At 41.8% G+C, this 22,498-nt stretch overlaps 1 protein-coding gene and 1 long non-coding RNA gene across 2 annotated transcripts in view; one reads left to right on the top strand and one right to left on the bottom strand.

Moving 5' to 3' along the window:
* The window catches only part of LOC103134820 (semaphorin-5B), a 234,322-nt gene that overhangs the window by 121,507 nt on the left and 90,317 nt on the right, over positions 1–22,498 (top strand). The window contains exons 6-8 of the mRNA XM_007547273.2: positions 15,633–15,695; positions 16,431–16,529; positions 16,630–16,843. Coding sequence (XP_007547335.1) covers positions 15,633–15,695; positions 16,431–16,529; positions 16,630–16,843 — 376 coding nt within the window. The remainder of the gene's footprint in view (positions 1–15,632; positions 15,696–16,430; positions 16,530–16,629; positions 16,844–22,498) is intronic.
* On the bottom strand, positions 9,293–15,622 carry LOC103134818 (uncharacterized). Its single transcript, XR_001661528.1, has 2 exons — positions 14,585–15,622; positions 9,293–12,267 (listed from the first exon to the last, which is right to left on the bottom strand). It is a non-coding gene; the product is annotated as an uncharacterized LOC103134818 (long non-coding RNA).

The following is a 22,498-nucleotide window of genomic DNA, read 5'->3' as shown; positions in this document are numbered from 1 at the left end:
TGATTCAGTTTGATCCAGACTGAGTCTTCGTCCCTTGGCTGGGTCCTAGAAGTGTTTTCACACCACCACGGAGCAAACATATTAGATGTGAAAGTGACATTAGATTTATTTTTTTTTCTTTTTTGCTGGTGGGCTTTCGGATCGGCGATCATGACTGGCAGGTTTGGACACGGCTCATTGCCCAGAGCAGCGCTGCCGTTGGATTGACCCGAGCATTTGAACGTTTCTTGCATGTTTTCATTGCTTATAAGTGCGTGAAGACACTGCAAGAAAGTTTCTATCTGATTTGAATCTTCTGATTTGGAACTTCAGCAAAGAGTTTTTAGCCTTTTTAAGGAAAATGAACTGGATTTGCCAATCTTCAGAGGTGGGCAGAGTACCCGAAAAATGTACTCTAGTAAACGTAGCACTGCTTCATCATAGTTTTAATCAAGTTAAAGTAAAGGAAGTACTCAAGTAAGAGTAAAAAATAGTATTTTGTAAAAAGTCTACTCAATTACTGAGTAACTGATTAAATTATCAATTATTTAATATTTAAAAATTACATTATCAGATGGTCTAAAATATTAAATTAAGTGGAAACCTTGGTATTTTATGGACCAAAATGATGATAATTCATGGAACAGAAAATAACAAAATCAAGCAAAATATATATCAAAATATATATTTTTTTCCAAAATCAGTTCCATTATAAAAAAAGACATTTTGTCAAAACATGTTTGTTTTTCAATCAGTGGGTAAGAATCCAGAAATGTTACTCAAGAAAGAGTAGAGATACGTCATAATAAAATTACTGACTAATTAAGAAGTAGAGCTTAGTAAAAATAGTCAGAAATATTCCAAAAAGTAAATTTTTTCTAAAAAAAAAAAAAAAACTTACTCTAGTAAATGTAACTTAGTAAATTTAACTAGTTACCACCCAACTCTGCCAATCTGTCAGCAACGATTTCAGGAACAAAGAAGTGTCATTATTTCAAACCAGCTTTTAAACCTTTGAGTTTAAACATAACAACGAGATAAAAACACCTGCAGGCATCAATCAGCGCTTAGCACTGATCCCAGAAGACAAAAAAAAAATAAAGCGTAAAGTCACCTTCAAACAAGGTAAACAGTTCATCTAAAAAGATGTGTAATATGAGGGCAGGCTGGATAAAAACCTCGTGACAAACGGAGCCCAATCTAAACCGGCATTGACAGCTTCATGAAGTGGAGAGTCTAAAGCTCTCGCTCCAATAGGTTTATCAATGAGAGCAACAGAGGTAAACACAATGTGTTTGTTCTTCCCTTGGCATGAGCATCGGAGTGAGCGGCGATGGGGAGAGGGAGGAGAAAGGTCTTTGTCAGTGCATCAGATGATCCTGGCGCAGATACGATGGCGGCAACATGGAGCTGGAATGTAAACACCACATTACGGTCTGGCTCCTCGCATATCCGTCTGCGTCCGTCCGCCTTCACGCGTGCTTCGGCGTGTATTTTCCCTATCTTTCTCCGTTTTTCCACGTGTTGAGTGGAAACGGAGATCAACAGTTTCATTCTCTCCCTCTTTGACATTCTCCTGCAGCCAGAAAAACACGGCGATCCCGCCCAAGATGGACCGCCGTCGGATTGCCGTCAGGCCTCCGCAGCAGCTGCTCGTTTTGCCACTTGCTTCTTTTTCAGCAATCAGACTTGCATCAAAGCCTACGTGCGGACATTTTCTTCTCACATTCAGTCATGCAAACGAGCAACTCAGACCACTGTACAGGCTGTGGGAGAGGTCTGGAAAACATTCCTCAGTGCAGACCAGTGAAAACAGTCCAGCGTGACTTCTGTGTGTGTTGTCTCTGATCTCTCGTGTGGCGTGGTCGGATCGCAGTGTTCCATGAAATAGGGCACACATTTCCCTCTGATTGCCTTGCCCTTTCAGAATGAAGGTTCAGAGGTGGGGGGTTAACGGGGTGGCGTAAAAGAACAACCCGTCCACCGATCGTATGGTTTGAAGGTTCCCGACTTCTAAGACTTTCTTGATTCTGAGGTCACCTCTATTTTTTTCCCCCAGCCTTTTTCCAGACTTCTTCCCGCTGAGAAAATGTCAGAACTTTGGAATCAGCAGAAGGGGCCCCTGCGTGTTTGGGTCATGGGATTTGGCCTCGGTGTGGAGTTGGTGTTTGGAGTTGTTTCAGCTGAGCTGTGCTCTCAGGCTCCCACAGACAGCTGAAGGTGATGCGTATGGTTCCACTCCAGTACGACAGCATTCTGGAAAATCCACTTTTTCTTTTTAGCTTTACATCATCTTGTTATGTTATTACCTCATCAAAGACACCTGGAGTGTTGCCTTGATTCTTTCATGCATGTTTGAGAAATCTTTTAATCTCTTATGGCAGCCATTCATCTGTGCAAAACGGCTGGGGGCGACCGAACGCCGCCTCCCAGGAAGTAGCTCTTCCTCTGAGCTGCAGTTTCCAAGCGCCCGCCTCACAGAGGAGCCGTCCACCGCAAATCCCTCCACTCAGCTCCTTCAGACTAGCCAGCAGCATTTAGCAAACGCCTGGTGGAGCTGCACCTCATTATAGGAGCTACTTCTCAGAGCAACGCTGGTATAAAAACATTGTTAAAAGGTTAATAGAGAAACGACGTTGTGACGACTTCCTGAAGGCGGAGTGTCAGAAAGAGCAGGAGTTTTTAAAGAGACAGAGACCCAATTTCAAGGCGTTAAATTACAAAGTCAGATTTCTTTTAAGTCATATCTGACATATAGTATGAAGTAAACATAGCTTCTTGCTTGTGCTATAAAATGGCACTATGTTCCTAGAAAATACATGATGCCGCCCCTTTAAGAAAATAACATCCGATGCATCAAGAAAACCTGCTAAGTTGTGTAATATTCCAGTCAGATATTATAACTTTGAAAACAATGTGGGTGCAGGATTATGTTTTGGTGGCTAATTATTATCAGCACGAAGTTTTACCGTTGGTGTTGTTTTGTTTCTCGCCGCCTGCTGTTTCTTCTCTAAGCTCGGCTTTCTCCCTCCATCAGAAACACATTCATATTGGTTTCTTTCTGACACTTGAGTCACTTGTGCTGTAGGTGTGTGTCAGAACCGCCGTCTCATTCGTCTCTGCGTTTACCTCAAGTCCATCTGTTCTCTCCTCCAGTTGGGTTTTTTTTTTCTTTTTTTCCAGCCCACTTCCAACTCTGAACAGGAGTAAATCTGAACAAATAAATAAACAAGCAGGTGAGAGAATGAATTTGTAAAGGAGAAAAAAAAAATCTGTGAAAAAGTAATGAAAGAACTCGGAGCAGCAACAACTTCCTCTCTCGGTGGCGGCTCACGAAAGCATTTTACTTTTCTGATTTTAATGAAAATGCTACATGACAGATTAAGGTTGTTCTGCTGCTACTGCAGAAGACATAATTCCCACAATGACACAAACAATTTAGTTTTTTTCTCCCTCTTTGCAACACGGTTTAAATGTTTTCTCTGTATGGATCCCAACAAAAACGCAGCCTGTCCTGAAAACATTTCCCCATCAGATATTCTTTCCGTATCAAACTGTTGTTTTGTACATTTGCACTTTTACTAACATGCTAATCAGTCAATCTTGATTTAGGTAGCCGGTCCCAACTTGCACGTAGCCAGTGCTTTGAGCATTCGAAAGTCAGCAGTGAAAATGTTGAAGATAGCAGACGTTATTGTCACGAACTGTCAGAATTTAAGCTTAGTTTAGTCATTTATAAACAATAAAAAAATAAGTGAAAGTCAAAACTAAGAATTAGAATAAAAAAAAGAATGACAGGTTTAAGTTTCCTGCCCCAAGATCTGTTTAGTTCTTTTGCATTTCAAAATTAACCAGTTTTGCAGATAAACAGGTTTCAAATCAAGTTGTAAAGTCAAAGTTTTATTGTTTTTTTTTTCCATAAAAAAAAATTCACATTTTTGCCTGGTTTACACTTTAATATCTTTTCATCTACAATCCCTCATTAACAACAGTCAGCCTCCAAAAACAGAACTACTTTAGTTTTGACATCATCAAATACGTAAGCTATATAACAGGAAATCAGTTTGTGATATTAACGCGATATTTGATATTCTCTGTAATCTTTATTATCTGACTAAAACTACTGATTGACTCCATTTTACTGACTGAATTTACTTTGTGTCACCATTAAAGTTGGGAATAACAACCAGCTCAACTTGTGTTAAGCCGCCTTAGTTTTCATGTCGGTGTCTTTGTGTCCTGCAGTTTTTACCTAAATGCAGAAATCTTTCCAGCTAGAGCAGCAGAGTCAAACTCATTTTAGCTTTGGACCAAATCCAGATCATGAATGCTCTTAAAGGGCCAGTTATGTATTGATAAAACCTGATCACAAACTGTTAAAATATCAATGAATTGTTGAAATTAAATAATGTAATTGAACATCTTTTTAGCTGCACTGTGCAGAATCTCTGTCTGCACTTATGAAATTTCTCTCATCTTACCATGCAGGATAACTGAAGTGATTGAAGACAGTCTCTTCCATTTCTGCATGAATTAAGGTTATATTTATTTTTGACCACTTTGGGACAGTCACCCACCGTGTTATGGAGTATTAATCTTCATATGTTTGTGTTCGCTCACTGACACGATGATGCACTGTAAAGTTTAAACCCTTCGTAAACCACATATACACACACTATATAAAATAAGATACTTAAAAAGCAACTCTTCATAGATTCGACAAGGCGTGATACTTCCTAAAATACACGCCCATCTCGCACGTTCAAGTCTGCGAATATTTTGTTACCAGTTTTTTGCAGTGAGAAAACATACGCTGAATGAGTGTGGAAGCAGCTTCTGATCGCTTGCGGCTGATTTTTTTTATTTTTTTTGCCTTCTGTGCTTCTTCATGTCTCTCCAGCTGATCCACAGAGTCAACAGGTCAACCGCTACTGCTTGCTCCTATTTACAGGCGGTACCTTGTCCAAACTCCCTCCTCAGCAGAGATGATTGAGAACGTCCCAGCGCAGCAAAAGGGGAAACAAATCCATCTGTTATTGTGGGTGTCTTTGTTGGAGTTGGACGTTCCTCTGGGACAGAGCGAGCTGATGTCCACTTGAAGCCCGAGGACGCCGACGTTTTCTCATGCCGATATTACGCTAACACGAGTTTTGTTGGATATGCAGATCTGTGATTTTTTTTTTTTTTTTTTTTTCCGCCTTTGCTATGAACAAAGCTCAAGGACGGGGGCGGCTTTAGGTGGAAAGTGGAAAATCAAAATGAAAGGCCAGAGAGCGGACGTTAAGCTGACCCGCTGTGATATTGCTTCCCTTGTTTAGCATCAAGCTTCTGTCTTGCCCTGAGTCTGATGAGTCGTGGCTGATTTCATTCACACCCTTCATTAGTTTCCGCGCTGCAGTCGGGCCGCAGATTTAATTATTGATGCAGCCTTTGTCAGAACGGAGGGATTATCAGTGAGCGAGCTCCAGAGCTGCGGCTGCGAGGGCCACTCGTCGCTCTGTAATGCGTCGCAGCTTGGCCAAGCAGCTGGGAAGAAATAACTTTGATCTGCATGTGCAGAAGTAACACCTTTAAAAGAGGAATTATAAGCTGTACATTGTTTTTTTATTTATTAGAATAGCGTAAACCACGAGTCTTTTGCCTTTATATCTCTGCATGCTTTGCACATCCTCCTTTGCAAAATGGCTCAGAATTGATGGGTAGCTCTTGTACATCAATTTGTCAAGTGTTGGATTTCTGCCTGGACTTGGACTGGGTCATTCAATCATGAATATGCTTTTATCCGAAGCATTCCGACAGCCGTGTCTGTATTGGGAGTCATTGTTCCGATGGAGGGTGAACCTCCAGAAATAACCTGAATCTGCTTTGTTTTACGACGGGGATGGTGTTTTCAGGATAACCTGCAGTGCTGGTTTTCATGTAGGGTACAGCAGATGTCAAAAGAAAAAGAAAGTCATCCTCACCTATCCTGACTTGGCAGATTCGGAGATCTGGGAGGTTTGCTGTTGTGCCATGCTTTGCTTTTTGTTGTACTAACTTTGCTTTTAGTTGTGGATTGATTAAACCTCCATAAGACCTTCAAAGTGTCGGACATTGTAAACACAAACTGTGCCTGACCGTTACCTGCTAAGGGTAACGTTCTCTCTGGATCTCTCGCAGCCTGAATGTAGCTCAGTTTAGATAATGCAGTTTATTTTAAATACCTTCTTACAATAAACACTTAATTAATGCGGATAATAGGTCATTTTAAGCCTTCTTCACTCAGTCTTGCCATGACCATGGTCATGTGGTGGTTTAGTGGTTCTGATGATGGATTTAGAGACTGGAATAGATCAGATTTCCCACCAGCCAGTTACTGATAAAACCTGACTGCCATCATGCAGGTCCAGTTGCCTCTTTAACTCTTCTGACTTCACAGAAGAAGTAGCTGGTAAGCAATTATTGACACCCAGTGTGCAGAATTTAGTTGTCCATTTTGGCAATAAATCTGCCAGACACTACACACAAATTTCCACTTGTCTAAATAGATGTTTGTCAGTAGATATACTTTGGTTTTGTGCAGTAGCTCTGCAGTGAGCCTCCGTATCACTGTTGTGTTCAGTACCTATAGTTTTTTTTATCCTTTCTTCCTTGCAGTGAAAGAGAAACATTTCTTACCATCATCCAGCTAGATCTACTAAAACAGATTTACGTCTTACATATTTGTCTTCCTGGCGCTTTTGAAACTCAGTGTTAGTTTGGATCAATGCAGTCGTTCAGCGACTGAACGTCTCTCGGCAGAGTTAATCTCACCTCCTGCTGCCGGCTATTTGCTGCTCTCTGCACCTGAATGTGCTGCTTAATGACATGAACAATTTGTCAAAGAAGAAGAAAAAAGAAACAGAAAGAAAGTCACACATGGTCCAGTATTTTTTTCTGAATATTGCTGTACTTTCCTCCATGTCGGCGGCAGTAAGTGAATGAACATCATGTGCCGCTGCTCCGACTCAGCCTCTGGCTGCATTCTGTTCGACTCAGAGAGGTTTCTGCGGATGAGCTCATGGCAGATAAGTGTGTGTGTGTGTGTGTGTGTGTGTGTGTTGTTGTGTGGATGTGGACATGTTGGACTGAGAGTGAAACACAAAGGAGAGGGTGTGGGCGTGATCAGTGTGAGGAGACAATGAGACAAAACGGTTTAAAGTCACGTTTCATTCAGCCAACGGTTTCTAGAAACTCAACATTGTTTTTGTTTTTTTTTAACCGATGGAGTTTGAATCTATAAATCTGGATTTCCTTTCACGTTTCAATAAGCATGCAAAATCAAACAGATATCAGCAGGTGCTGATGTCTGGCTTACATGTGCTATTCAAGCTGCCATGTTTTAGCTGTTGCACCTTCCTTTTATTTTGTATTTTTTTATTAATTCAGTCACACCTTTTATGCTATCCCATAAAGATGATGAAACGCAGAACGAAATCCAACCGCCCACCTCATCTGTTGGGTTGTCAGGTAATGGTGTGGAAACAGACTTGCATAATCTCACTGTCCTGACAAAGCCTGAAAAATAAATCCTTGAATTCTAGTTTATTCAGCAGGGAAGCAAGACACTGCTGATATACATTTTCCTCCTGAAACCGGCGCTCAGTTAGCTCCACCCTGACGATTTGCTCTTAAACGTACAATTTGAATCCGAATCTCAAAGAACCATTAAGCTGAAATCGAATCCTTCTGCTTCGGGTTGCAGGCTGGTCATTGTTGTGTGTGCGCAAACCAGGAACTGAACTGGTTTAGTCTGTGTAATCCAACCCAATACGTCTGCTCCCAGATATTTTAGCACAGTTTGTCATAAACTCTGCAGCTATGAGCAGCTGTACGTTTTAGATGTCGTCGCTCACATCTGTGGTTACTGATGCATCGTTTTGTGATTCTGCTGGAAACGTATAATGGATGCGGAACATCACCAGCGGTTTCACGAGTGGTTTCAGACCTGTGAGCGCTGGCTGCTCACTCTGTTGCTGCGTTGGTGGATAAGTGTTGCTCTCCTGACCCACCCGGGCGACGACTGCTGCCAGATTCGCCCGCAGTGTCAAGTGGTGAGTGTCTGTGTTTACGCCGGGTGTGGGTTGTCGTCTGAAATGGCCAACCGCGGTTAGAATCATGAGAAAACAGAGAATGTGGGTTTGTGCTAGTCTTATGCAGGGTTTTGCGGATAAGCTTATCAGTGAGGAAGAAATGTTTTTCTCGTGTAAAACGGTAAATACAGTCGTCTGAAGCACATCCCACGTTCTAATTTTACACCGTCGGCTCCAACACAGATCCGTCTCGACCTCCAACAAGTTGTCACGCGGCTCAAGTTCAAACAGCCGTTAATTCCCACGGCACACTTATTGCCAACATTCATGAATCCTAATGAGTTGTCACGCGTGATGTTGGCGGCGTGTCGGCGAGAGGCGTCCTTATCGACGCAAGCGTCACATTTCAGGAGCGAGGCAGGTTTGCGTTTTACCGCTGCTAGCAGCAGATTCCTTACTTCATTAGCATCTCCAGCTCTCCATCATTTGGCCCCTTTTTCTCTCTCCACTGCTCATAAAAATAGAATTCATTTCCGAGCCCAGAGACCACCTTTCCGCCGTAAAAGTGATGAATCCTCGATCATGGTGCTAATTGTGTTATCTGCTATTTTATTTGCCCATAAAATCTTTTTTTTTTTCTTAATTCTCCAGCTTCTTTTCCCCCCACACGTCCTGCTTCCTTTAGGGAAAGTTGCCAGAGGGCAAAGTATTTTTACCATGTCTAACGAGAGGTGAAATGGGGAGAAATGGGGTGTCAAGCTTGGGTTTGGTGAAGGGAACTGATGGCGGGGGTTGCAGATTGACTTTGGCCTTTGCTAAATGATGAAAACGAACCCCAGCTTGCTTCTGAGACGTCAGGTACGAATAATGGAGCCTCTCTGGCCTGAGGTTGAAAATAAAACATTGCAGTAATTCTTCTGAGCGGGTAGATCTCAAATTACAATATTTGTTATCCAGGTCACATTTGTAGTCTTTTAATTTATTTCAAACATTGAAGGTTAGCAGTGGAAAAGACGTGTCTATATATTGGGAAAAATATTAAAAGCTTTGACGTATTAACGCATTTTTCACATATTTTGACTTTCATGTGACGGAGCAACAAAGAGGAGCTTGAACCTGTGAAGTGGAGGAAATTAATACTGAGATTTCTCGCTTTACTGAAAAAAAAAAAGCACATCTCCACAGCATGATGCTGCCACTGCCATGTCTCACATCACTATCTTCAGGATATAAACATGGTTTGAGTTTTTCACTACGCAGCATTTTGCAAAATGGTCAGTTTTCCTCTCATCTCATGAGAGGACCTTCTTCTCTGGTGGCAGACTGAAGATGGCGTCTGTTTCCTTAAATTAAATTACAACCTTAATTTACAGACACAAAGTAGTCCATAGCACTTAAAAACCAGAACTAAAACAAAAATCATAAAGCACATAAACACTTATTCCAGTGCTTATAAAACCTCGAGGTACATGTTGTGTCGTTCCAGTTGACAGGACTCTAACTTTGAAGTCGTTTGACGCATCGAAACGGTGCATAAATTTATACAAGAACGAGGCGCGAAAAGAAGGGACGTCGCTCATGACTAACATTTGACTTGCAGATGTCCGTCTCAGCAGCCTGAGCGCTGCGTCCTGATTGGTTACTTGCAGCTTCTTCCTTATTCTTCATTACAGCTTCACTGTAGTTACACCAGTAAGCCATGGCATATAAACAGGGACACTTTAGCATCACGTTAACATGTTAAATCTAAGTACCACTGCCAAAACATTAGCTTGCATCATCGCAGAGATCACTCCTTGGAATATGGCATGAATATTTCACTTTACTCTCCACGTCCTGAACTCCCTGATGTACCCGACTTTTCCGCCTGGTTCCTTGATTTTTGTGATGCTGTTTTTCTCGTGCAAATGTTCTCTAAAACATCTGAGGCCTTCACACAGATTAAATCACACACATTTGATGACAGTAAAATACTGCCTTCCTAAGTTACCTTGGATTTTATTTTGAAAGTTCCCCTCACATTTATGCTGCTTTTCATCGGTCCATCTCGTCGAAGTTGCATTAAATTTTATGGCTTAACATGACATAAAAATATTTTAAAATTGTAGAAATTACGATGTGTGGTTATGCATCATAAAGACAAAAAAAAAGAGTATGTGTCATTTTTCCACAGCTGCAATTATTCAAATGTCATCTCATGCAACGACTTCACAGATCCTTAAGACACACAAGTCCCATTTTTTTATGTTTTTAACTCAATAAAATGCTGCTATCAATTCATACGGAGGCAAATTAAATGGATAAAGGACAAAACACTGTGTGGCTGCATAATTTCCCTTCTAATACCCTTAATGAGAAAACTGATGGGAGCTATTTGGAAAATAAATAACCTGTTAAGTACGAGTTTCACGTTGTTTCCAACCAAAGCATATTTAAACTCTTTTCTAACTGCTGCATGTCATCTGGTACGAGAGCGTGGACATCTGATTGACATCAATGCAAATGACGGGATGGAAACTAGGCTCACAAGCTGCCTTTGATTCGTCTATTCGTTGCACTAAACTTGCATCGACCTATTGTACTTCTCCAATGACTTCATGTAATTAAATCTGACTGCGTGCGACGTATTCAGTGAAGTCAGTGAACGTGGCCCGTTATGTGGTGGAAGGAAAACATGCAGGAGAAATCACACACAAGCTGTTAGTTCAGCAACAAACCATGCAGATCAACAAGCGAAGGAACAAACCGGAGTGAAGGAATGAACATCTTTACCGACTTGACAGGGGGATCAGATACCTAAAAGTTTTTTAAAAAGTTTATAATGATCCCATCTCTTTTTGTTCATTTTATGTGTGATTATTAAAACTAAAAGCACCAGCAAATTATCGCTACTCCTTAAACTCCGTCACACAGTTATCAAAACTCCAGCTACTCTTCTTCTGGAGAGAGAATCTCCAGCAGCTCTTCACACCCAGACTCCTAAAATCATTAGCCGTTCTGAAAATTAGCCAAAGCTCAAGAAAGCATCTGAGAACTTGCATACCAAAGCAAGTGTCTCTGTTTGTTGTGCCTTAAAGCACTTATGCTGATTTTTTTTTCCTACTTTGCACTTTCTTAAAAACTATTCTTTGTGAGACTTATGTTCACTGTTTATATCCTGCATCAGTGTCAAATGTGTTTCTTTTCCAAGTCGCTGGTGTTTGCTTGTGCTATTTTTAGCCACAGCATGCTGTGCTGTGTCAGCGTTTATAATTAAATCCGTCTACTGCAATTAATTGGAAAATTGCTCATTTGGATTCTATTGTAAAACAGCATTGTGATTTCCTTCCCCTTAATTTTTTTTTCTTATTTAATCTGTTTATAATTATTAACAACATATGAAGAGATTTGTCTTTGAGTTATTTTTTTTTTTAACTTGATTTTTAAATCAACGCGATGCAAATTTATGCAGAAGCGATCTGCTCCCTGCCTGCTTTACAAATGACAGAAAATAAACGAGAGCCCCGACAGAAACACGGACTCCAGAGCCTCGCTTCGATTCATTCAGCTGGCGGCCGGCGGGCCATTCACGTTTTTCTGGAGCAGGAGGGAAGGAATTCGAGGCAGAGCCTGGTACTCTCCCAGGCTGTGTGTGTGTGTGTGTGTGGCTTTGTTCCAAAGCAACGTGAAGAAAGAAGAAATGAATTAAGAGAGGAGGGACAGGGAGGAGGGCGGCGGTTTTTGGTGAAGGTCAGCGGGTTAAGCCGACGGGGATTCTTGTAGATGGGGCCCCGCAGAAAGAGATGGTAACGCTCCAAGCTGTGAATCACCGGAAAGGCATCCGTCTCCTTCTGTGTGTGTGTGTGTTTACAATGACGTCATTCCATTAGTCCCCTTGCCTGACAGGCGCTGACAGACGGAGGTTGTGGAGGAGCAGTGTTTTCATTTCAGCCGGCAGATTGATGCACTGCAGCGGAGGAAGAAGAGGAGGAAGAGGGGAGGGGGCGGAGCCGCGCTCTGATTGGCAGGTGCCACGCTGCTCGCTGAGCTCTGGGTGGAAACTGGATTAGAGGTTGTCGTTGACGGTCTGCGTACCGTTCAGAAGCTGCAGTGACGTGATCAGAACATGGACACCCGGTCAGACACTCGTGCCGTTTCTTCTCGTCTTCCCGTTTGGTTTCATTTCAAAGACAGCCCATCCTGTGACGCAGCCGGTTTCCTCCTCCTCTTCAGCCTGGAGGAGGTTAATTGAAGGGACCTGCAGTGGGAGATGGGAGGATGAGCTTTAACCGTCTGCATGGGTCAGAGCCCACCGCTCTGATGGCTGCAGGAGCCACGTGTGGCTTCACCACGCTAATGGATCTGTCTCAGACGCACCTCTAACCTACACTCTTAACGACGGTGACAAAAGTTTCACTTGTCGTTTTTCTTATTTATTTTTTTAATTCAGCCTAATGTATTCAAGCACGGCCGAAACGACTTCAGTCTGGGTTTCCTACTTTTCCTCCAATTCTTGGTCTCTTCAGGCTTGGAGCGAGATAAAAAGCGTTTTTGGAGGAGGAAGATGTGAAGCAGGACTTCAGATAACACACACACTAACTGAGACTGATAACGTCTGAGCAAATGGTTGGTTTAGAGCAGGGTGTCCAAAGTGTGGCCCCTCCTCGGGGCTCATTTCAAACTGATTTTGTGCAGCCCTCGAGTGAAATACAAAAATGGCACAAATTTGATTTTCCAACTCGATGTTGAAGACAAAAAAAGAAGTAAAATTTGCACAAATGTGATGCCTTTCATAAAGGAAACAGATGCATTCAAGTTTTTTTTTTTAAATTGGAAGATAGGATAGAAAGCCAGCCATAGTAAATAGTTCAGCAAACATCTGGTGACTTTTACTCTAGAGCAGTGGTGTCCAAATCATTTTCGTTTTGGGCCAAATCAAGATCATGAATGCTCTTAAAGGGCCGGTTGTGCCAGAATGTTTTGATAAAACCTGATCACAAACTGTTAAACTATCAGTGAATTCTTAAAACTAAATATTACTGAACATTTTTGCAATAAAAATCAAAGTGTTTGTGGTACTAATTTGGAAATATTTGCGCTTATTTATGACGATAAATACAACTTTTTATTATTCACTGCATAGATCATGGACCATAATCTGACGTCTACTAAAGTTTTTGACAATGTTTGAGAAAAATCTAAACTAAACTCCCAATCATGTATTGGCGCAAAAAAAGTGCAGGGTTTTGTTGATTTTTGCATGAATTTCCACGATAATTCTCCAGAAATTTTAGGGACTTTTGATAGAATTTGGCAGTAAACAGACAAGAACTACATTTTTTTAAATTGATAACATGATATTTAAGCACACTTAATGTTTAGTGTAGAGGGCCACTTAAAAAGCTTTAGTGGGCCAGGTTTGGCCCATGGGCCTCGAGTTTGACACACGTGCTGTAGAGCAAACCTTCGTAGTAAACTCAGCTAAAGAAAGCAATTATTTCTGAAGAAAGACTAAATAATCCAAAGATATTACAAACGGTAGTTTTGAAACTGTGGTGTTTCTGTTTCAGAGAATCTCTTGTATTTTCTATGTTTTGGACTGGAAGCAAAAAAAAAAACATCCCCAGAAGATCCTGCTTGCTAGTGGATCTTAGCCTGTTTCTAAAATCATCAAATTGCATTTAAAATATGAAATTACAATCCTTAGAACAAAATGTCAGTCAGAATATGCTGAAGAGCAAGATGACTGGATATTCCCAGGTCATGGACATATTCGTCTTGCTCATTAGTTTGGGATCTGCAGTATTCAGTTTGGTATTTTTACTCGTTGGCAGCAATTTATGCAGATGCTAATCACCTTAAGTTTAATAATTTCCCCGGCTGCAAGGGGGGTTGATAAATTCTTTGGACTGTGCTACAAAGGAGACCAATGTGAGCTGTTTATGTGCTCCGCAAATTAAAAGCTGAGCATTTCATGCCCAGAAGAAGATTTTGTTCCATTCAGAAATACATTTAAAGTTTAAGCAGACTTTTACAAAGCAGAGGTTCTGACAATCTGCCTAGACAGATTTAGGCTGTTCTGCTGAGCTTTAATTAAAACCGAAGAAAGAGAGTAAGAGTGATATACCTGCAAGACACTGTGGGGGAGAACGAGTTAAGTACCTCAAGGCTGCACACACAGAATGTGTTGGAGAGGAAGTCCAGAACGAACAAGGTTCATTTATTTTGTGTTTTTATTGAAAAGCATTTGTTCTGTGCTTGAAGTTGACCCATCACTGCCGGGCGTCATTAATTTTGAAAGTTGTCTTTGACCACCTGGGAGAGTTATCTGCTTAGGTAAGACGCATAGGGAGGATGAGTTTTGTTGGCAAACCGGGTAGCCATGTGTGGAAACCCTCGAAATACAAACACCTTTTATTGTTTCTGTGTGCAATAATCTCACACAGAAAAATGTAGAAAAATACAACTTTTAATTTGACAAGAGACAGGAGCTCATACCATATTGTCACCACGACATCGTGACAATTTTAACAAATATTTAAATAACATATTTTATTTTTGTACAAGTTACTCACCCCAGCTTTAATGATCAGCGTCTTGCTGTTTCTGTGGATTGTACATTTGGCTCTGAGGTCCAGTTCTGGTCACAGTGCTGAACGAGGAGCCGTGTTTGTCTTGGCACCACATGAACAGGGTGGATGGAGAGGTAAAACAAACATTTGGAGAAGTGAAACAAAGTGTGTCACGTTGGGTTGGCCAAATCTCCATAACAACCTTTAATATTCACCGAAATGCTAACTGGCTACTTAGGAGCAAAGCCAGTGAAAAGCTACGTCGTCAAATGTGAGCATGTGGCTTTGCTAAGCTATGCTAGCACTTCGGTTAAATTACACTAAGATTTAGCTCTAAACTAATAATTGTGTCAAACTGTAAACACAAACAGCGAGATGATAATTATCAGAATAATAGTCGATAAGCTACACTTTAAAGTTTAAGCTAACCCGCTCTGTCTGGGCCACTGAGGAGACGGGCGGGTGGACCGAGGCCAGCCTCACACACAGCGTGGGCCCTCTGGCACCTTTTCATGCCCAGTTCAGGCCAAACCAGCACCATCTCTCAACCCACTTAACGGGATCCAGCGCAGCTCCTGCGGCCAGCAACCCTGTGCGTGCGCATCAGCATGTTTGCACTGCAGCTGCTGCCGCCTGCATCCATAATTAAGCCCAGCACCTACTGTAACGATCAACAGGAAAATAATTGGCTCGTCGAGGCTGACCGTGGAAGAGGGCAGAGGAGGTGAGTGCTGCAAACTTTTTCCAGAAAGGCGGGGAAGAAGAAGGAAGCCATTTACATGCTAATGCCGTCCTCAGCCCTTCAGCTGCCTCGTTGCGCGCCTCGCCCTCTCCCCTCAAATGGGCTCCTTGCTGGCAAGCCAATCACAACGTGTACACAATAAACAAACAGCGCGGAGGTTAAAGTCTTTTCAGGCGTCGTCTTTAGCCTTCCTGAGGCGCTAGCGAAAGTCGGTCGTTGCGTAACTTTTCGAAGTGCCTCGGGGAAGTCCGCGCCGCCGCTTCTCGGCCTCTTTCTCACCTCTTTTGTCATCTTGTGTTTGTTTCCTAGGCGACAGAGTGGGCACCGGATGAGGAAACCAGGAAGTCGTGTCAGAGCAAAGGCAAAACAGAGGTAACCTCAATCACGCCCCCAATTACAGCGCTCCGTGTCAGCGCGGCTCGCGTACAGCGGGGCCATTTTTTGATATCTTCTGCCTCGGTGCTTGTTAGTCTCTCGGGAGGTTCCTCGGCAGAGGAGCGCCATTTCGAAACCTTCAATCAAAAGTTGTTTTGCTCGACTTTATAAGAGAGGGAACTCAGATGGGAAGGGGAGGGAAATGTCTAAGAAAGCGCCCATGGGGACATGTTGGGACACTTAGAGAGGACGTCCTTTGAAAAATGCCCGAGAGCAGCTGCTGAGTTCAGTTGCCTCCTTCGCATTGTTTTGTAGGAACTGATTGCAAAATCATATGCATCTCCCACTGAGCCCGTAAGGCGAAGATTGAAGCCAGATGCACAAAACTATTTTCTTTGCTCAATTACCTCACTTCTCTGCAGCGAAAGGCCTATAAATCAATGCCTCGCTTTTGTTGGAAAAGAATTTGATTCTTTGTGCCGAACAACATGCAGATGACTTGGAGTCTTTGTCGATGCCACAAATAAACTGCCATTTTCTTCCAAACTAGCATTCATATGTCTCAACAATGGACCCGCGGGCGAAAGCTGCAAACGCCACATTCCAATTTTGCACCAGGAAACCCGCTGCATTGTTCTCCTTAGCAACACGTCCCATGGCATCTAGTGAACCGATGCAGATTTCATCCCGCTGTTACCGTTTTTAGACGTTCATTTTCATCTCTCTTTTTAGATGGAGTGCCAGAATTACATCAGAGTCCTGCTGGTGAACAAGACCGAGGTCATGACCTGCGGGACCAATGCTTTCCAGCCGCTATGTATCAGCAGAGAGGTAGAGCGAGGAAGTAGCTCTGTATGAAGTCGGTGACATCACTTCCTCCTCCCTCCTGTTGGCACTCGGCTTGCTCCTCGGTCCTTTGTTTCTTTTCCAGGTGGGCAACATCAGCAGAGTGCTGGAGCGCGTAAACGGAGTGGCGCGCTGCCCGTACGACCCTCGCCACAACTCCACGGCGGTGGTAACCGAAAGCGGGGAGCTCTACGCCGCCACCGTCATCGACTTCTCGGGTCGCGACCCCGTCATCTACAGGAGCCTGGGCGGCATGCCGCCGCTGCGCACTGCCCAGTACAACTCCAAGTGGCTCAACGGTAAGACCATTACTATGAAAGTGTCTTTCAGAAGTATTCATACACCTTAAATATTAAACAGCAAAGTTTTTTTTTGTTTGTTTTAACATGACTAAACTTACATGAACACAAAGATGAAATAAATTTAAATACTATAGAACTAGAACAGAGAATCACACAAATTCTTGACAATTTCCCACAGTTATGTTTTTTTCCATTTAATCTAAACAACAAACTTCAGTATATTTTATTTGGCTCAGAAAAAAAGTAGTCTAGTGACGTGGCAGGAAACAGGTACATTGTTTTTAGCATCTTTTTACAAATATCTGGGAAGTGTGGCAGGCATATGTTTTGTTTCTTTCTTTCACTCCGATGACCCTAAATGCAAACCAGTTCAACAATGTCTCCTTTATTAGTGAATAGAGTCTAAACAACATCATCCAGACCAAGAAAACACACCAGCAAGGACATTTCAATAAACTAGAATATTATTGAAAAGTTAATTTTCACTCAGTTCTCTAGGTGGAAAAAAGAAAAAAATAATCTAAATTGAAATTGCTAGCTGGTCCGGTGGTATTATCTCCGCCAGTATTTCACAGACTCAATGTTTAGTGATTGTCTTTTACACCCTGACAGAAATGTAATCTCTGCAGACGTATCATCTGATACTTTCCAAAGCCTGCTGGATTCCCCGGTAATCCGCACAAGTTGTTTCAACAAACCTCTGAAAATTCCTGCCGTTCCTTCAAACATTTTCCCTGGCCTCTTCGGCGCAGCGGACGAGGCCAAGTCCGCACTTTCGCTTCCAAAACAATTGTGTCTCGTTGCGGCGGAGGCGGACCTGTCCGATAGGGGTGTTTGCGAAAGGATTAGAGAGACTGTTTTGGGCTCAGGTTAGGTACGGGACTCAGTGGGATTTATGAAATGGAAGAAACATGGAATGCTGTCTGTCCTTCAGGGGTTCGTGTCAATAATCTCTCTGCTGCTGACGCCGGGTCTTTTCCTGGGACAACACACTGCAGCAGCAGCAATTTGTGCTCACACATGTCCTGAATTCAGCAGAAATGTAGATGTGAGTCTGATTCCTGTCCAGTTTTCCTTCACACATTCTGCAGTAACACAAAGATACCTGTACAGTAAGTATGCAGGTGGATTGCCTGATTGCTATGTTGTATTTTCCTCTGTCTTGTTTGCTCACTTTACTTGGAAATCAGCTAAAACTCCTCAGAAAACAACGTGGACCATGCAGCAAGACTGATGCGTGGCATTATCACTCTGCTTTCATCATGGTTTAAAACATGAATTAACAAAAATACTTGATTAGCAATATCCCCTTCACACAACTGTATGTCTATTTTTTGTGTGTGTTTTAATTGCATGTCTTTTGAATAAATCAAATTCCGTCATCCCTTCCTCACAGGAATGAAACTGCAGCATTAATGTTTTGACCCATGCAGCCGCAGATTGTTTTAGAAACTTTATGGACATCAGATGAATCAAAATCAAAATTTCTGTTAGTGCTACTTACATTTTGTGACAATGTTATATCTTCATCTCATGCTGTGCTATGCAGACTCTCAGTCTGTCTGATGAAGCCTCACTGACCTTAGCATGCTAAACGCTTGGCGTAGTTGAATGACAGCCTGTCCTATTTTTGAGTTAATTAGGCTCATAATTAGAAACATTTTCCACCAATCGTGATTCGGCGCCTAATTGGTGAAAGTGCTTGATGATTTTTATCAACCTGATGAAATTCATCAGATTTTATCATGATTTTTATCAATAACAAAAAGAACAAAGTAAAAACTGTTAAAACGCTGTGTTTCAAAACACAATGTTGCATTAGCCTCAGAATAATACCGTCTGACTGTTTTCTGTCTTTTCACAGTTTATGTTGAAATCTTGATGCTCTGCTTACAGCTGAGGATTTTCCACTGAATTCATAAACGCCATTTCCAATTCAGTTTTCTTTAAAAATCACCAGGTTGTGATAATGAATGAAGCTGTGAAAGTTGTGCTAAACTCCTGTTTTTCAGTGCTGCTGGTGCAGATGAAAGATCACCTGATTAGGATTGTCAAGGATTAAAAATCACACTATTTTATTAATAGTGTTAATAAAATAGGTAGCTGACGTTGTTTCACAGAGATCTATGAACATAGATGCTGCCGACTCGCTTCAGTAATCACTAAAGTAAGCCACAAAAAAGTTTTCAAACTACTCTGTTTTGTTTTTTTAAAAAAAAAAGTAAATTTAGCTACAAAGATTGTATGCTCTTATTTGTTGGTTTATTTGCTTTATTTGTCAAAATTCAGAACCACGGAGAGCACATTGTCAGTTAGGCAACTGTCATATGGGCTGATGAAAATATTTCTGAAGGTTGGGGTAGAGTTGCATGAAGGTCTTCGGCATTTTTAGCTTCATTGACAGGGTACGCTTTATCTGGTTCAGGCAGAAAAAGATGGCAGCTGGAGCCAAGGAGACGACAGCAAGTATCACATCAGCAGAGTTTAAAGACCAAAACCGGTTCCAGAGTGGTTTGGGTGGAACCACTGAAAATATATCTTCCACATCCTGTATAGGATGGAGGAGGATATAGAAGTTGATGTCCAATGCATAAGTCATTTTAAAAAAATTACTTTTTTCACTCGAGTTTGACTGTGAAGGCAAATCACGACTCTGAAATCTCTGGACCCTCTTGACAAAGCTTGGCTCTCCGCTTCCATAGCTGGAAAAAGTGAAGCTTCACAGTCGCAACTAAAGATGGATGACAGGAGAGGCTGTGAGTTTGTGCGCTTATCGCAGAGGATGGATGGCGGCGCTGGATGCAGAGACGACAGACCGGGGAGTCAGTGAGCGATATAATTATTCTTCGCCCCACAGAGAGGGTGAAATTACGGCACACAGCATGCGTCGCCCCGCGCAGGGCCTCACCATGCAGGTGAGAGTTTGTCACCGAGTATTTAGACGGTAATCAGGCGGCGTGTGGGTAGCAGCTGCGTGCGCGTGGCTTTAAAACCGCACGCACGAGCGGAAAGAAAGAAAGTACGTGAAATGATTCGAGACGGAGGAACATGAGCAACAACGTAGATAACGTCCCAATCAGCGTAACCGTGGCTGGATAGGCAGACAGTTAAACGCACATGTTGGCCTCCATCCGAGCGCGCAAAGCCTGTTTTTTTATTTTTTTTATTTTTTTTGCTTTTGTGCTGGATGCGGCGTCTGTACGGATACAGGGTTCCCAGTGGATTTCAGGGTGTGAATGAAAATCTAATTTCCAGCTCTAAGCTCTGGCTGGTTCAGGAGAACCGCAGCGGGTAGGGAGGCCAGGGGGGGAATCCTAGATCTAATCTATTCGTTCCCTTATTGGATTGGTAGTCTGCCAGGTGCTGACCGACTGTTTTCTGTCAGACAGCTGAATGTCACAAAGAACTTTGGGGCCTGCCGTCAAAAACAATATACTTTTTTTTTGGGCAACACTTCAAAAGATGCAGAAACAAGTTTAAAATTAGTGATGGGGCTACATTAAATTGCAGGACCTGTAATTATTAATTCACTGAATTTAATCAAAAACCATGCATTGACAAAATAACAATTTCTTGCTTCTGAATTATTGAATAAACAGACATATATGTTTAATTGTTTTTTACCTGTTATTCAAGTTATTCAGCCTCCAAATTAGCAGAAAATGCTATTATTATTATTATACCAGTTCAGCTTTTAATTATTTGAGGACTCTCTGATTGTTCATGCAACATTAAAAAAATCCCCTTATTTATAAATGCGACTGTGGACGATGAAGTTGGCGTTGGGGTCGTCTGTGCATGCTGCAGCATGTGTGGCTTTGAGACGCTGTTTCAGTCTTGAGTAGCTTTAGTGATGGTTGATGAACAACTTGAACACAACAGTCTTTTCCAGCGACCCATCAGATCGTTTACTTTGGGGGTTGGGAGGGGGGTTCCAAGCAAAAATCAACCCCTAGTAGACGAAGAGAATCAGTTTTTTCTTTTTTTTTTTTTAAATCCATCATTGCTGTTGATGTCGCTTGTGTGTCAGATTTATGGCCGTACCAGAAACACGTGAAAGCAAAGGTTCCGGCTCCAGACATTTGTATGTAAAAATCAAATGCAGTTAATTGTGTCAGAGTTTTTTTGGGGGTTTTTTTTGTCACACATTAAAGTAATAAAATAATAGAAATTAACACTTTAAAACAAACGTAAAAATAAAATAAAGTAATCCCTCACATTTCAAAACAAACAATTTTATTTAATTCAAGCACATTTACTAAAATGTGGGTGGAATAACTTCCTGTGTGAAAAAAAAAATGCTTTTACCAAAAATTGCTGTTGGGTCCAACTATTTGCTCCTCATATCTTACACCCACTTTAGCTTTCAGGACAGCCCAAAGTTTGTGCCGCTATCATGTTAAAGATATAAAGAAATGTTTCTAGAGGTCATCAAAGGTCAACCAGCCCCCCTCCCACTGTCTTCAAATCAGACAAAATGGGTGTCACAAACGTAGCACAAACGTTTGACACCAATTTTGTCTGATTTGAAGACGGTGGGAGGGCCAACTGCACTCAGGTTACTAAATGCCATGCTCTCGATCAAATGTTTCAGCACCTTTGGAAAAGTATTTGCTAGTATATCCTTCACCGTAGTTAAGAGTGATCATAGGACGGTTCTCCACCTGAAAGTGGAGTGATTGTTGCTATAAAGCTGCATTTCAAGCCCAGCATGCAGATGCACTGACACATAAATGGTTTATATATCCAGATTTGAGAAAATTAGAGTGGATTTTGTGGAGCATGAAGCCTTTCATGTCATTGAAGTAAATACATTTCTCTTAATGTGTTGCTGTTCTGAATAGTGTGTGTGTTTTGGGATCAAAGGTGTAGATTTAGGATGGGCCTTTTCGCTTTTGCCCCGATGTTACTGTCTTTTTTTACACTAAAGGATCAGATTAGAGCCTGAGAACGACATTATAATGTGCCACACGTGTCTGAAAGTGGTCAGACAAGTATTGGATGAAATCATAAAAAATTTGGTAAATCATCTTAGTTTCAAGCACACAGCATGCCAGGGTGAGTCAGCATTCATCAGTGCAGGCAGCACAGCAGCACATTAGACATTCATTCCTTGCTGATTGAAGATTTCATTATTAAAGTTAAAGGTTGGGTTTTCTTCTGAAGGTATGTAAGCATTTAAAAATCCTTAGACTTCAAGTATGATGAAATATTGATTTACGCTGCAGTTACTCACACTCAACCTCCACTCAGCTTTCTCAGAAGTGTCGCTGACGCATGATGTTTGCCTAATATGAAAACAAAACATGTCGAGAACTTCTCTTATTTCTATAGTAGGTGAATATGTAGAGAGAAAGAGGAGATCTTCCCACCTCAGAACTGAACTTTCTTTGTTTTGGAAACAAAATGCTGACAGGCTTATCTTATCCGCTCTCAGGTCAGAATCTTCTGCCTCACAGTGGCATCACAGGCTTGAAGCAGACTTTTTATTTTTTGCAGCGTTGTGCACAAGGACAATAAAACCCAATAACTGAGCAGCCCTGTGTGAAGGTGGTGATAAATCCCCTCTGCCGCCAGACCACCAGTGAATGTTGCCAAGATATTATTTAATTACACAGAACTGACACATTATTGTGGATAAATTTCACCAAC

Source organism: Poecilia formosa, unplaced genomic scaffold, assembly GCF_000485575.1.
Source record: "Poecilia formosa unplaced genomic scaffold, Poecilia_formosa-5.1.2 Scaffold19, whole genome shotgun sequence".
NCBI lineage: Eukaryota > Metazoa > Chordata > Actinopteri > Cyprinodontiformes > Poeciliidae > Poecilia > Poecilia formosa.
The sequence above is the reverse complement of the archived record's forward strand: the minus strand, read 5'-3'. Positions and strand labels throughout refer to the sequence as shown.